Genomic DNA, 17,066 nt, shown 5'->3' on the forward strand with positions numbered 1-17,066 from the left:
ATGTTATTTATAGGTTTTTGTTTTTTTTTTTGTTGTTTTTTTTTTATATATATATTTGAGAAGAGAACACCATTTTATGTGTGTACTGTTTTACGTTGCATTTTGTTGCTATAACTGATAAAAAAATGTTTCAATTCAACATTGTCCTGTGGTTGCTTTGGATTTTCTGCAGTACTTATGTCTCTACAGATTTCTATAGATTTGGTTTATGATGCAGTGCTTGCTTGAGTTTTGATCTGACACAATTTATGTGAACATCAACTATAAAAAATTGTTGATGCAGAATTTACCGTTTGTCACATTGTTAATGTGTGATGGAGCGAGAGAGAAGGCATGCGAGAGAAAAAAGGTAGAGAGTGACAAATCCTGAGCATCCTGATTGGCCCTTTCCATATGCTGATGTAACCCTGGTAAAATAAGCACTCTTTGGGTAAAGCCATTCTGAGGAGCCTGTGTGTAGACCCCTCCCACTTTTCCCTCTCTCCCACTCTCCCCTCTCTCCACCCCCCCTCTTCTCTCTCTACCTTGCTCTCTCCCAGCGTGTGGGTGCTGCACGGAGCTGGAGATAAATGTCCATTTTGTGTGTGAGGAAATACTGAGTAAAGACGCTGTTTAAACTGTACTACAGTGATACACAAGTACCCTCGTTGGAGATTTTTTAGTTATCAACCGAGTTGGATAAACTTTTGCGCTGTTTGATTGAGGGAGACTCCGGTGAGTTCATATATTGCTGATTAGGAAAGAGTTTGCGAATATAACTTAGTGTTTTCATGTTCTAAGCTGTTAAAAGTGTTGATAGTGAAGTTAGAAGGTTATTAAAACAACCGGAGTGAGAAATATGTGAGATAAAGTGCTGTGAAATGACTTGAGTTCAGTAACGTTATTAATTTGTAGGCTAAAACAGCGTTTTGTTTATATGTGTATATATGTGATTATAAGTGTGTATTTTTGCTCTTTACTCGGTTAGAGACACGTTAAGATGAATATTCGCGCTATACAGACTTACTTAACAAAGTCCTGTATTATATAGGTTGTTCTAATAGACGGGAGAAACGAGTGAACTTGTCAAATCCAAGATGGCGAGCCAACCCTGAAACTACGATCCCCAGAATCCTATGCGAGCGTTTTCCCGCCACCCGAGCCCCAACGGCGCCTCGAGGAGGGAAACAGATAAGAGGAGCAGAGTCACACACACACACTCTCTAAAAAAACGTAGTCTACCCGGGTAGTGAAGAGACTCACTTTTTCTGACAATAGCAAACTCAAATCATATAAAAAAAAAAAAAGAAGAAGAGACACGGACTAAAACAAACATAAAAAAGGGGACTGTTGGGTTTTTTTAACATTTAAATGCTGTTTCACGAAGAAGATTGTGATTAGTCAAGGGCGTAGGAGCGGGCTTGATATTGGGGGGGGACACATTTGCTAATATGAACCAAAGCCCACCCAATAGTTTCCTAGAACAACATTTGTGGAACTATTTTTTATCACAAATAATCTTTTTTTTTTTTTTTTATATATAAGTTAACATCCTAGAAAAGGTGACTTTACAACCTAAACATGTTACTCCACGTTACAGTTAGTGTTGTTAGAAAAAAAATATGCATGCAATGTCTGAATTATATACACATCACAAAAACTGATCAGTTATCACCTAATATTTAAAATAATATAACATATTAGGTAATAAAGTAAGTGGTGGTATGATGTGTTTAATACACTGCTGATATACATAATGATTAATTTAGTCTCCATAGGGGGCTAAAGGATTTTAACAGGTAAACTCAGTAAAGGACTGTTTATAAAATGATCAGTTCAATCTGATGGAAAACACAATTTTGGGGCAGTGATCAGGATTAAGAAACTGCTTTAAACTACCCACATTACCCAGTGTTGTACTAAATTCTAGCTATCCCCTACATCCAGCTTCTAGATAACTAGTTAGCTAAATTAATTTTCGTTCATTATAGCTCACAGTAAGTCCTGTAATCCTAAATTAATAAACACAGTTTGAAAATGAAATAGTGATTAGCTGATCAGGTACAGGGCAAGTTGAACCATTACATATACAGTTTTTTTTTCTTTAACCTTGACTCCCAATCTAGCTAATTCCAAAGTTAAGCTAACTGACTATACAGCTACAGTTTATTAGTCACAGTGGGTTTAGTCTGTGTGCTGATTCAGAGACGTGTATTTTTAACCAGCTATCACGCACGCTGCAAAAACAGCAAGCTGATTGGCTGTTTCTCCTGAGAGGCGGAACTTAATTCCTGAACCGGCTCCGTGATTGGTCCGGTCTGTCTCCTCATTAATAGTACTGCTGAGCTGAGCGAAACAATGTCATTTTTGGGGGGGACAAATCCACCTGTTTCTAATATTGGGTGGGACATGTCCCACCCATCCCCCCCGGTTCCTACGCCTATGTGATTAGTTAATGAGTTCTGTAAGGGTTGTTGAGCAGATTGTGTTCTGATTTACTTGATACTGCATAGATGCACTGTATTTCCTTATTTTGAGGTTTTGGATTTTGTTTTGTTTATTAACTCATTCAGTGAATTTACAGTATTAAGCCCCATTGAATTAAGCCACATCCCCTTTTTATTATTTTTTCTTTCCCCATTTAATTTCATCCACACCCATATTCTCTTCATAGTCACTAAAGGTACATTTTATTTATTTTTGTTCTTTTAATAAATAACCTGCATCTTGAACTCTGTATAAATATCCCGGTCTGTTGTATTTTAATCAGAGCCCTCCGAGCGAATCTAAAGAGTCTTCTGATACTGGTCCAACCCCGGATTTACTGCCTATATATTTTTCTATTGTAATACTGTTGTATAAAATTTCTGATATTTTGTGAACTAGCTAATGTGGCTGCTGCGTTGCACATAACGAGTGCTGCACTTAGTTGGCCAATGAGGTTTCAGTATGGGTGGGACTTGCAGTGCCCCAGAACGGCTGAGAAAAAAACGTACATGGTCGTTCCGGACGAGAGTAAAATCACAGAGGACCCCCATAAACTATTTAAGGTTACCAAGTCAGAGAAATGCAGCACACACACGGATATAATGGATTTTCAGATAAAATATTAAAGAGTCGGTGTCAGATCTTTACAATTGGATTTCATTCATAATCCTGTTTCTTGAATTGTGTTTTTTAAACTTTGAACACCTATTGTGCTTTGTAGAGTATCTTAAAGTACCGGTTTAAGTTGAAAAAATCTTAAACACCAATGCAAAATAAAAAAAAAATGAACAAGGATAAATTCTTTTTAAGGCTTTTAAGATGGTTGAATCTAATTTTTTCAGTAGTTCAGATAATTTTTTTTTTTTTTTTTTTTGAAAATGGCATGATGTTGACGAAGTTTCAAGATTAACATGTTACCTTCAGCTTCCTCCAGAATAAAAGCGACAGTGTGGCAGGCAAACCAACCCATTTTATTTGAATGTAAAATCATAATAGGCAAATAATTAATTCATTTATTTTACTTACAATACTTTACAAAGTGTAGTAAATATAACACATATGTCCTTAAAACATGTTGGTGATTTTACTGAAGATACATCTGTACAAAATCGTTGGGTGCATCCTGCCTAACTGAACTGAATTCTATCAGATAAAACATTTTTGGCATTTTTTTCCTCATTCAGTAAATTGCGTTATCAGATGGCATTTTGTTCAAGATACTAAGTTGTCATTTTCAGGTAAAACATAAAGATATAGATAAAGATAGAGATAAAACCTTGTTAACTTTCAATGGAAGTCGATGTAAAAAGAGTTTATTTCAGGTTGTTCTGGATTATTTGTATAAACTTGTTTTTCATTGGACAGTGACTGCAAATACATTATATTGCAAATAGTATTCGCTTGGCTTTATTGTGTTTGGTGATGAGAGGTTTGGATGGAGCTGCTCGGCCGTGTATACTCTCCATTCCATAAGTCTCTCTACTCTCTACTGTTCTTGATCTAAGATGAATCTACATAAGGTTGGAGGTGTGTAGTGAAAATATATAGTTATAATATCACTGACAGTTGGCTGTGGAATATTTCACAGCTGGACTTGTTGTTGCACAGATGCTGCATCCTATCACGGTACCACAGTGCTGGAGTTCCCTGAGCGCCTGAGAGACCCATTCTTTCACTAATGTTTTGCAGAAGCAGTCCCAGCATGCCGAGCTGCTGCTTTTATTATTAAACACCTGTGGACATGGAATAGATTCAGGAACACCTGAGTTCAGTGATTTGGATGGATAAGCACATTTTTTTGGCAATATAGTCACTATAGTATGTCCAGTTTATGATCATTTTTAAATCTCAGTTTTGATATGTGCATATATATTTTATGACAGATTTATGTCTGGGTAAATGTTTGAATAGATCAGAAACATTTCCTGATTGTGGATGATTGTGTTACTGGCAGTAGAAGGTGAGGACGTTCTGCTGGTTTCCTCTGATCAGAAGGACAGGGCAGTGCAGTCCACAGCTCAGGGTGTCCAGCCAGGCCATGTAGAGCGAACTGGGACAGTCACTCTGAGGGACTGGTAATGAACTGGACACACACACACACACACACACACACATATATATATATATATATATATATATATATATATATATATATATATATACATACATATATATATATATACACACTAACAGTAAGTATAGAAGCATAAAAATGGTAGTGCACTTGAGATGTTTGGTATGTGTTAGTAAGGGCTGGGCTAAAACAAGGCTAAAACATATATACAACATATATCTCGATATGCTAAAGAGAAATGGTGATGTACACTACGATATATGACATGACAAATCTTTAATTTTGATGTAAAATGATCAGTAATTATATATAGCAATATACTTACTAATTATATACTACTGTAGAAATGCATAGCTTTGCTTTTTTAACTACTTCAAGTGTTGGACCTAGGGGTGGGTATCATCACTGATTTCCCAGTTCGATTCGATTCCGATTCACAAGGTCTCGATTCGATTTTCAAATCGATTTTCGATTCGATTCGATTCTCGATTCAACATCGATTAATTTAGGGAAGTTTCAGTTACCATAAAAATTGTAGTTTGAATATGAAATGTAATTATACAAGGAACACTCAAATTTCATTATTAAAATATTAGTTTATATTATGAACACTCAACACAAGTTACATTCTTTTTTAAATATAATTTAATGTATCCATCACATTATAACAATAAACATGTAATGTAAACATATATTTGGCTGTGCATAGCTGCAATATCAGAAAAGGCCTTGAAAGATTTTAATGGCCTGTTAAAGTGCAAATTACCGTTTTTTGTAACAAAACATTAAACATGCACATTATGTTTACAGTATTCATTACTGCTCATTACTGCTCTCTTACATCTTAGAGATTTTTCTGCAGGAAAAGGAGCTGATCCACATGTTGGGGAGTGAGACAGCTCCTTTGGGCAGTAACAATGTCCCCAGCTGTTGAGAAAACTCTCTCAGAAGGGACACTGGTCCCAGGGATACAGAGATAACGTTTGGCTTGGCGAGCCAAAAGGGGATATTCCCCTGCATGCAGCCTCCACCATGTCAGTGGATTTTCAGAAAGTGGAATAGGTTTTACTTCCCTGTATCGGTTCACTTCTTCCGTTGCTTTTACAGCTGGTGTTTTCTCTGATACAGTGTCTTTTGGGGTGTAGGATGGTCCAAGGAGTGACATCAATGCAGAAGATTCCTTTGGTTTCTTGGGTGGAGTAGGGGCATCACTGACTTCAACAGGATCAAGGGAGTTGTCTTCTTGCTCTACAGGCACAATGTGCTCTGCTCCATCATCATCAGATTGTTGCTTTTGAAAGAGAAAAATATTCAAGTATAAACTTCAATGGAAAATTGATTGGGAAATCCAGTCACACATTCTCAGAAAAAAAAGACAAAACAGTCACTGAGTACCACACCCCTGCATTACTGGGGTGATACACACTCCACTTTATATGAATATATAATTTGTATAACACGTGTTAATGGCATTAACCATTTTAACAATGCAGGGGAATTTATTGTTTAATATTCCTAACACAAAGGAAAGGGACTATTTTGAATGTATGTCTGTATACAGCTGTAGAAGTTTGCTTAACTTACAATAGATGCCTCCACAGGCTCCAGACCAGCAGCTTCAGTCACCAGTTTAGAAAATGTGTTGTCACGGGCCTCATCAGTCAAGAAAGGCAGTGCCTTGAAACGAGGATCTAATGCTGATGCTACATACAGCTTGTCTTTCAGCACCACATACCTAAAAAAAAAGAAGAAAATAAATTGCACATCAATTAATTACCACAATGCATTATATACATAGATTTGCCCAAATGCATGTATATGCACAGATTGCATGTATATTAACTGTAGAATGTAAAATTACCATGCATATAGCCCTTACTAGAAACCCACTGTATTGTCTTTTGTATATATACACAGTAGAATCCACAGTGTTAAAATCATAGTGTTAACATTTTTTGACTCCCTGGGAGTTATCCTATACTGTGTACATTTATTTCTCCCCATTATAATGGATACCCTAGTCCCTCAACGCACAAGTTAAGTAAGCATACCTTGATTTCAAGTTGGTGTGTGCAGCTGTCTTTAGGTCCTTAATCACGGTGGAGTCGTGGGTGACATTGTTCATCTCCGCCAGCAGCTGTGCATGGAGAGGCGCAATAACGGATAAAGTTGGAGACTTTTCCTCCGACATTACCAGCGTTGCTGCCTTCAGAGGTCCGAGAGCTTTCACCACATCTTCTGCTACAGTTATATCAAGCTCGCTCAGTGTGCAGAGATCGCTTTCATTCCTGCGTACTTCTGGAGAAAGCAGAGCTGCAGAGATCGCTGGTTGCTGCTCCAAAAAGCGTTGTAGCATCTCCAGTGCGCTATTCCAACGAGTCGTCACGTCAATCACCAACTTGTGTGCAGGCAGCCCCAGTATCTTCTGTTTTTCTTTGAGTTGGTGGCTAGCTGTAGTGCTACGATGAAAAAATGATGCAATGCGCCTCACTCGGCCAAGCAAGCGTGCAACAGGTGGAGTTTTGAGAGCTGCCTGTGAGGCTAAATTGAGTGTGTGGGCGAAACATCCAACGTGCAGCAAGTTGGTTAATTCCACAGCACGGGTCATGTTCGCAGCGTTGTCTGTGACAATAGCTGGATCTTTGTTTGCAAGCTCCCACTCTTGTATCGCTTCGGACAGCAGTTCAGCTAGATTACTGGCTGTGTGACTGGTTTCGATTTCCCTTGTCTGTAAAACATGAGACATGAGCCTCCATTCGTTGTCGATGTAATGAGCCGTAATTGTTAGGTACGAATCCATCGCTCTGGATACCCAGCTATCACAGGTAAGGGCAACCCTTTCTGTTGACTTAAGTGAAGTTGCGACGCCGTGCTTCACATCTCTGTACAGGTTTGGAATGGCCACTTCACTCAAATGTTTTCGTGTGGGTAAAACATAACGTGGTTCCAGAACATTAATAAGGCTTCGGAACGTTTTCAACAACGCTGTATGGACGTATATCCTTACATATAAATGTTACCAGAGCTTCAGATATTTTTTTAGCACGAGGAGAACTTGAAGGTAGTTTCATCGCAAATGCTTTCTCTAGTGGAGTTTGTGTGGGTTCTGCCGTTTTCTGAGTATCAGGATGGTGTCGCGTTAGATGATTTCTCAGATTTGTGGTATTTCCACAATATTTCAGCTCCTTGTTGCACAGTTTACACACAGCTTTGCTTTTATCCAGCTCTTCCCTACCGCCATAGCTTCTGAATCCAAAATGCAACCACACGTCTGCCTTCAGGTTCTTGGGCGCCTGCACTCCTGCTTCAGCCATGCTTAACTGATCACCCCAGCCAGAGCGCGCTGCTCGGAAAAAAAGGATGGTCTCGCGAGATCTACGCGAGACGTTAAAGCTACGCATACACGGGGAAAAGGGGCTAGTTATAAAGATCGATCTCGGGTTTATATAAATCGATATCGGATCATTCACATGAGGATCGATTTAAATCGAATAATCGATTTTTTTAACACACCCCTAGTTGGACCTATATTAAATGTTATATTTTATGGTTTTTCCTTACTTATAAATGCTTTTTTTTAAGCTAAACAGCTGAAACACAGTTTTAGGTTCTTCACCGTTTACACTACTTACCATATATTTTAGATAGATATGGATGCGTTTGGACAGTTATTAACCTGATTTTAGTAGTTTCGGCTACAACCTCCTTAGATCTTATCTTTGCATTATTAAAGCAAGCCAATAATTTGACACTTCTGAAACAGATTATCACAGGATGAGCTTCCTACATAGTTGTTTAAGAAATGAGAAGCTACTCTCTGCATCAGTTATGGTTAAATAACATATTAATCACCCATGCAGTATAAGTTTTATACTGACGATAATACTGACGATATTCTGCCCAGGCCTAAGTTAATTTACTCCTAAAATCCCCTGCTCTTGATTACAGACTGGGGTCAGTACTCACATTAAGACCAGAGCAGCGTGTTTGGAATTCCTCCGGATGATCTCATTCAGTCTAACCTTTCTCTCCGACTGTAAGAAGAAGAGAAGTTTATAAAGAGGTCAGAGCTGGAGCGAGCAATAAATAGACTCAGGTATACAGGTAGTAACATACTCTCACCTTCAGTCTGAGTGCATCCATCTGCTTGTCTGAAATCTTCCAAGGGCCCTCTGTCCTTTGCTGCTGCTGCTGCTGCTGAACTGACCCGTCTCCCTGCTGCTGTCCTTCTCTGAGCCTGAAGGCGGCGACCGAGTCCTCGAAGCGCTTCAAGCTAAAGACAATTAGGTTAGAATAAAGTTTATGTTAAATTTTGTTTTATGTTCTGAATTCAGAATCGCCCAGCAGAGGACACTGGCGTATACAGCTCTGGAAAAAATGAAGAGAGCACTTCAGTTACTCCGATTTTGCTATTTATAGGTTTATGTTTAAGTAAAAGGAACATTGTTTTTTCTATAAATTACAGACAATATTTCTACCAAATTACAAATAAAAATATTCTCATTTAGAGCATTTATTTGCAATGTCAATCCTTGGAAATGAATTTAAAAAAAAGAGGAGAAAAAAAAATTGCCCAAAAGAACCGGACCCATCCATAGCAATAAACTAATATTATCCCCAACTACCTAACCAATTAAATGTACCTTTAAATGTACACATGTCAAATACATTATAATGATAAAACTGGCACTCATCAGGACACCCAAGGAAAGGATAGAAGAGCAAGGGCTTCCTCTGCTGAACAGGATAAATTCATCAGTTACTAGCCTCAGAAAATACCACCTAAATGCTTCACAGAGTATCTTGGTTTGTTTAACACTTTTAAGTTACTACATGATTCCTTATGTGTTCCTTCATAGTCTGGATGACTTTGATATTATACAAACTTTAAACTAATGCTGTATATTAATGTAAGTAACCTTTAACATGATAAATAACCTTTAAATTAATAACTAAGCAAACCCCAAAAGATGAAATCCCAATAGGACTCAGGGCTTAATGCCTGTTTTCTGAATATCTTACTTCTTGGGAAAAGGCGGCCGCTGGCTGTCTGTCATCACTATAACATCACCGACGTCCAGTCGAAACCTCCGCAGTAAAACCAGCATCCTGAGAACAGAGACGGATTAGTGACTTAGAGAATTAAAGAATAAACATAAAAAAATTGTGATAAATAAGCAACTGAAAGTGAATGGGAATAATGTACTCTTTGCGCTCTTCCTCCATGGTCTGCTGCTGGCCTATGATGAAGACTCGGACTTTACTCTTCCTCCAGCGCTTCCTCCTGGTCAGCAGATACGGCACCAACAGCGTCAGACCTGAGAGAGAGAGAGAGAGAGAGAGAGAGAAGAACGACAGGAATAACGCTCTATATATTTAAACAAGCTTTAAGAAACCATGGGGCCTCATTCACACGTATCTTGATATTTTTCAAAAATCACTCCATATAGACCTATACTGAAATGTAAGCTGAGCAAAGCTCTGCTATGAAACTCTTTAATGCTATATCTCCAAGGTCATTACCTTGACCAATCAACAGCTTCTACTCGTCTTTAAAACACCTCTAATCACAGATCTAATCCAGATGCTATGCGACCTGGGCCAATGACGGGTCTATACGCCAAAGTGTTTTACTTTCAATCAAAGACTTTTCCTATAAAACTGTAAAGAAATTGTCTACATGTAAAGTTCTTCTTTCTATTGTCATAGACTTCCAGTTTAGAGAAAAGTTTAAGTAGTATAAATGAGCCTTAACTCAGAGCAATTATGGGATACTCATGTGCATGTCATCCTCATGTCCTACCTCCATCATCTGAGATCCAGTACACATCAATAGTCTTCTTCCCTTGTTTGGTCTGGAACACGGTTCGGATGTCATTGTTTATTGTGTGGTTTGGGATATCGACATCTGAAAATGGCGAAGATATAAAAAAGGGGTGTCCACAACTTTTGGACATATAAACATTGGACTATAAAAAAAATCGGTAGATTCTGAACAGATTCTGAAGTTTCTTTACCTGATTCTCTGTCTGAACTGCCGCTGTGGTCCGACTCGATTGCCTCATCAGCCATATATCCATATATATGGCTGATGTTCATCTGTCAATCTTGATCTCATCGGAGTTTTCAAGAGTTTCATGTGTGAAAAGGTTTGCTCGCAGATATACGTGCTGCCAAAAATTGTGGACATCTTCATTGCGTGTTTTTTTATGTTAGGGTACGTGTCGTTTGGGAGTGCGGCATAGAAGTCAATAAGACTGTTGGGCTTGAACACGTCTTTCAGAACATCACAGTTCTGTAACTCGGCCAACTCAAACTGATAAGAAGGCTGGGCTTCATCGATGTCGGCAACAAAGGGGTTCTGGAAAAGACGGATTTCTTTTGCATTAACATGTAGTTCACAGAATCGCACACCGAACTCCCCCTTGAGCATTTCCAGTGCTTCCACACACTTTTCAGTTGGGAACGGGACTGCTGGGTTCTCTGCAGAGAGGTTTTGGGTAGCAGGGAGATGGATGAAGTTGTGCTTTTTCCACTTGTTCCAAAAGCAGCGCTAGTTTCACCTCAAATGCTTTTATGTGGGAATACATGTCGCAAATGAGTTTCCCCTGGCCTTGTAGCTGCAAGTTAAGGCTGTTCAGCATTTCTGTCACGTCTGTTAAAAATGCCAGGTGCCATTTCCACTCTGGGTCCATCAGCTCTGGGACCGTTTTGTCTTTTGAGTGAAGAAATGCGTTAATTTCGGGTAGCAGCTCATAAAAACGCCTCAAAACTCTGCCCCGGCTCAGCCATCGGACCTCCGTGTAATACAGCACATCGCCGTACTGTGATGGAAGGTGTTTATTGAAATGATTCATAATCAATGACGTGTGATGATTCATAAACAATGACGACTATTAATGATATTACTTTTTGTTCCATGCGATGATAATGTGTACTCAGTAAACTGCAGTATGTGTCTATGTGTGTGTGTGCTAAGGAATGCACGTCACAGTTGTTCTGTCTACAAATTCTGGCGCCAGGGTCATCTTTCCTTCTGCTTGCAGAAAGCCAGGGTGTTTTGAGAACCAGCCTGATATGCTCACTAAGGGATTATGTCATACCACCTGTCAGAAGAAGTTGACGTGTCACAATGGTGGCACTGTGCCCATAATTGGGAAGTAAGATAGTAAGGGTTGGGAGGATCTAAGGTATAAAGAGAGCGTGGCACTCTTGCAAGGCAGGAGCTCACTCTGTATTCATACGCGTGTCTTCTCAATAAATCTTGTTACTCATTCTGATCAAGACTCAGAGACTCTGCAGTTTCTTTCGTCCTGTCATTATTTTCCACCACAATTTGGCGTCACGAACAGGATGAGCATGGTCTTGCGACGGAGGGGGAGAGACTAGCACCTGCCGAGGACGCTCTCCAGCAAAACAGCTGGGCCCAGAAGCAAGGGAAAAATTCCACAGAATAAGGACAAGTACCGCGGGGGCAAGTGCGGCCTCTCACCCCCCACTCGCAATCCAGGCCTCATCAACAAACATTGGTGGTGAGTGACAGGTTAACTAATTTACTCATTAAGAAAATTTTAAATGCAAAATTTGTTCTTAAATTAATTTACTCCCCTCCATCCTTCCTTCAGCACTCCGCCCTGGACAGTGTATAGTTACATGACGGTGTACAAGACTAGCCTGGTCATAGCGAGGCCTTTATTGATGTATGTAAATATATCTTTGAAGTTAAAGAGAAGACTAGCCTGGTCGTAGCGAGGCCTCTATTGATAGACGTGTCATTAGAGTAATAGGTCCCGGGACCGTGGGGAGGAGTGCATAAATAATACTAATAGTACAGGGTACTGATTGTGTATTAAGCAGGGTTAGAAGAAGGAAGGTGAGACGTGATTATTGGGGCTATTAAAATTAAAATCGAATGAGAGAACAAAATGGGATCCCAAGTAACTAAAGAATTGAAACTTAAGCCAAAAATTCATGATGCAGCTCTTTTCAATCAAATGAGCCAAAACTATATGCGCGTGTCTGTGCGTGTGTGTAAGTGTGTATGTTTCTAACATTTGTCTAACTCTGATATTCTATAAGCGAATCTAATGATGAATATAATGTGTGTGTGGCTGTGTCAGAATCGCTCCCTATTCCAGAAATAGTGCACTATATAGAGTATAAACCATTTTTGCAGTACTGTTTAAAATCCCAGCAGTACATTCTGTTTCCCTATATAGTTCACTATGAAAAACCTAATGCATCACAAAATTTAGAAATTTCAAAATATACTATAATGCAATGCAGTGCTGTTGTATCAGACGTCCTCAGAGCAGGACAAACATGGTTTATTGTTTGGTTGTTCCATAATTCGTTTAGTAAATAGAAAATGCTACATAGTGAAAGAGTTAATGAGTGAGCCATTCTGAACACAGCTTCTGTCTTCATGTGGTTTAGGCCTTTTCTATTATTATTCTTTTCTTATTGAGACTGATTTCAGCTCAGTCTCAGCTGAATGAGATTTAAAGAATACACATATCTAATTTCTCTAGTGGTTCTCATGCATCTCAGTCTATGCTGATCTTTTGATTCTCTTAATGAGGATGGTAGATTTTAGAAACCAGTAAGAAAAGACCTTACTTTCTTTGGAAAGGTCTAATTTGACAAACTTAATATTGTATCTATTACGAGCTGCAGTGAATTGGGTCTCTCTTTCTGACTTTTAAACAAGGAGACATCAGATGTCTTTAAAAAAAAAAAATGGAGCTTTCTGTTTTGCTTTCCATATGTTTTCTATTTCTCGCAATGAAGAACTTGCTTGCATATTCTTGGCTATATTTTGAGTCCCCATCAGAGCACAACAATATAATGTTAATGTTTATACAGTTTAGGAATATCAAGCATCGTTTGGCTGGAAATAATTTTTGTTTTAGTTATTTCATGAGGCTAAACAATTTTTAACCATGTTATAGAATTCCTTTCAGGATTTCTTTTTTATTATTATTTTTTCTTTTAAGGTTTTTTTTTGGAGGGATTTTTCTCTTTTGACTGAATGTTGCTCAGTGCTGTTTTCTGGGTGTTTGAGAAGGCGGGGGTGGTGCTCATCACAGGAGTTTTGACCCTCAGAGACAGGGTACTCTGCAACAGTACTGTGAACATCATCTGAACCAGAGCACTTCATGAGGAGAGTCTCAGATGAGAGACTGTGTTTGGTCCAGCTGTCGGTCGATGGCTGGACTGCGTCTTCACCGGACCTGCTGTGATTGAAATGTTACAGCACTGGTCCAGGAAACTGGTTTCAGATCTGGAAGAACTGAGCGATCAGAGACCGCTTCAGACAGCACCTGCTCAACCATCAACACCACCCACCCCCATCAGCCAATCAGCCCAGTGGATCCACACCTCAGCCTGAGCCAGCAACAGAGACGTGAGACCAGATTTTTTATTTTTATGCCTGTTTACTTTTTTTCCATTAAAAGGAGTGATTTTATTTAATTTTTGATGTTTATGCCTCATGTAGAAAATGTTTGGTTAAACTTTAAATCTGGTGGTGACTCAAATTATGACTGTTTTACCTTTCTTTTTAAGAGAAAAAAAGGTTTTAGCTTTTTTTTGTTTCTCTTTTAAATAGTGTTTCTCATCAAAAACTTTGATGAATTAAAAATAATATCTAGTTCAGGAAAAAAAAAATCTTTAATTTCATTGTAAACAGTAGCCAAACATGGTTGCTGGGCAGATTAATACATTAGAGGCCTATCACACATTGGCCCTCAATTTTCACTGAAAAGTTCTTTTAGGTTTATATTACGTAACTTATGTTGTCTAATGACTATGATTTGTATAAAACATTTTTAACAACAATCATCTCCGCTAAGGCTTATGTAAGGGAAGTTGTTTACAGGCTTTTGACAAAATTAATACATATAAGCTTAAAGATGTAGCTGTAACTAGCTAAAGTAACCAAGCATGCTGGCTTAAATAAAAATCAACCATTTAAAATCTTATTAATACATCAATGTAGACTATCAACTACAAAAAGAGCTTTGTTTGCTCCAAAAGCTTTAAAAAAATAGGGTAAGATAGAAATCTTTCTCTTATATGTGCATTAATATTAATGCTAAATTAATTCAATATATATAATAATAACTAGCTTGCTAAACCACCAGCTAACAGTCTTGCAACTATGCCAAACAAGTGAAACTTAAATATGTTTTTATTTTTTGCAATTAATTTACAGGTAGCACAGTTCGCAAAAATATATATTGGAACTGAACAAGGAAAATAAATATTAGGCCAATGACTTCTAACAGGACCACTGCAGCTCATAGCTTCAAAATCACTGTTATAGGAACTAGTTAGTCTAAACTTAGGTGGACCATCCCTACAACAGCTTGTGGACACAACTCCACACACATTAAAATTCTAACATCAGCCAAATGTTTTTAGACTCAAGTTAACAGATGGAAAATAAGTTTACAAAGGATATAGAGGAAATGCACTGACTGCATCATACTCATCAGAGTTTTGGAGGAACTGAACTCTCTACTTAATAACTAAAATAAAAAGGGGGTGTTTTATGCTCCTTGTGTGTTCGCCCTCAAATAACAGCACCAATAAGAATAAATATTATGAGCAATGCTTTAAGGATTTCTGAGTATATGCAAAGTTGAGGATTGTGGGTCTATAGATTGGCATTAAGAATGTTGGGCACATAACAAACTATTTTAAAATAAATACAACTAAGATTAATCTGAAGTGCACAAATAAGTTTTAGATGGGCTTCAAAGGAAGAACTAGGTGATCCCTGAGGGATATAAACTGATAGAGAGTTACAAATCTTTGGTGCATAAATACAAAAGGCAATGTTAAACGTTCTCAACAAATGAGCTGGAATTGTCGATCTGTCAGGAGCCCTGACATATACTTAGCTGCTAAACCATTAAGAGATGTTTACACTTTTAACACTTTTATAACTTTATGTTGTAATTCTGAAAAAAAAAAAAGAAAGTTAATGTAGAAAAATTTGTTTATGAATCTTCTCAGATCCATGGTGGGCATAACGAGGCAGGGAGAGTCCGGCGTGGGGACTGGTGTGCAATAGGCCCCAGCATGTCCACAGCTGAGATGAAGAAACACTTGTTCTCATACTCTGTATGCGGACACTTGTCATTACTCCCGGGGCTTCTTAGGCGTTATGTAGACCATCATGGAATCTTGGATGATTCCATTTGGTCTAGAAGGGGGGAGTGAAGGGTGTGATTGGAGATAACCACACCTTTACACTCTTATTCTTAAATGTTTTATACATTTATATATACAGTTATTATTTTTACTGTTCACTTTATAATTCACTTAATAACCTTATGATCTCTGCTCTCTTTTTAACTGTCACGGCGACACAAGGCTTTGGAGGTTGTTTTTACTTTTTCAGGAATCAGGAAGGTCAGAGTGTTTTAGTCAGAGTGTTTTAGGTCAGAGCTAACAGTCCACTTTTTAACTTTAACAGTTTGTCTGCCCGCATTTGGCCTTGCAAGCTATCATATTTGTCTTTGTGACGGGATTCATAGTGCCGTCGCAGATTGTATTCTTTGAATACCGCCAGCGCCTCGTGGCAGATGAGACAAACAGCCTTTTCTTTGCATTGAACAAAAAAATAATCGTTTGTCCACTGCAGGTTAAATACCCTGCATTCTGAATCAATGTGGGTGTTCAGGGGGCCGGGCCAAATGTGGAGGCGGGCCGTAGTTTGGGGACCACTGCTATAACTGATAAAAAATGTTTCAATTCAACATTGTCCTGTGGTTGCTTTGGATTTTCTGCAGTACTTATGTCTCTACAGATTTCTATAGATTTGGTTTATGATGCAGTGCTTGCTTGAGTTTTGATCTGACACAATTTATGTGAACATCAACTATAAAACATTGTTGATGCAGAATTTACCGTTTGTCACATTGTTAATGTGTGATGGAGCGAGAGAGAAGGCATGCGAGAGAAAAAAGGTAGAGAGTGACAAATCCTGAGCATCCTGATTGGCCCTTTCCATATGCTTAGTTGGCCAATGAGGTTTCAGTGTGGGTGGGACTTGCAGTGCCCCAGAACGGCTGAGAAAAAAACGTACATGGTCGTTCCGGACGAGAGTAAAATCACAGAGGACCCCCCCATAAACTATTTAAGGTTACCAAGTCAGAGAAATGCAGCACACACACGGATATAATGGATTTTCAGATAAAATATTAAAGAGTCGGTGTCAGATCTTTACAATTGGATTTCATTCATAATCCTGTTTCTTGAATTGTGTTTTTTAAACTTTGAACACCTATTGTGCTTTGTAGATTATCTTAAAGTACCGGTTTAAGTTGAAAAAATCTTAAACACCAATGCAAAATTAAAAAAAAATGAACAAGGATAAATTCTTTTTAAGGCTTTTAAGATTGTTGAATCTAATTTTTTCAGTAGTTCAGATAATTTTTTTTTTTTTTTTTTTGAAAATGGCATGATGTTGACGAAGTTTCAAGATTAACATGTTACCTTCAGCTTCCTCCAGAAT

General features: G+C 38.3%; 1 protein-coding gene and 1 long non-coding RNA gene across 8 annotated transcripts in view; one reads left to right on the plus strand and one right to left on the minus strand.

Moving 5' to 3' along the window:
* The first annotated feature begins 262 nt into the window (after positions 1–262).
* Positions 263–16,991, plus strand: LOC125787815 (uncharacterized). Its single transcript, XR_007429564.1, has 3 exons — positions 263–714; positions 1,031–2,920; positions 16,583–16,991. It is a non-coding gene; the product is annotated as an uncharacterized LOC125787815 (long non-coding RNA).
* slc12a10.1 (solute carrier family 12 member 10, tandem duplicate 1) overlaps positions 3,417–17,066 on the minus strand; it is a 38,878-nt gene continuing 25,228 nt past the window's right edge. Inside the window, exons 23-28 of one of the 7 annotated variants that reach the window (XM_049472570.1) lie at positions 10,344–10,448; positions 9,747–9,858; positions 9,563–9,649; positions 8,663–8,813; positions 8,507–8,574; positions 3,417–4,549 (exon numbers count right to left, since the gene is read on the minus strand). In XM_049472570.1, coding sequence (XP_049328527.1) covers positions 4,411–4,549; positions 8,507–8,574; positions 8,663–8,813; positions 9,563–9,649; positions 9,747–9,858; positions 10,344–10,448 — 662 coding nt within the window. In that variant the 3' untranslated portion in view covers positions 3,417–4,410. The remainder of the gene's footprint in view (positions 4,550–8,506; positions 8,575–8,662; positions 8,814–9,562; positions 9,650–9,746; positions 9,859–10,343; positions 10,449–17,066) is intronic. The other 6 variants (XM_049472569.1, XM_049472568.1, XM_049472571.1 and 3 more) reach the window with 6 other exon arrangements.

Source organism: Astyanax mexicanus, chromosome 25, assembly GCF_023375975.1.
Source record: "Astyanax mexicanus isolate ESR-SI-001 chromosome 25, AstMex3_surface, whole genome shotgun sequence".
Taxonomy (NCBI): Eukaryota; Metazoa; Chordata; class Actinopteri; order Characiformes; family Acestrorhamphidae; genus Astyanax; species Astyanax mexicanus.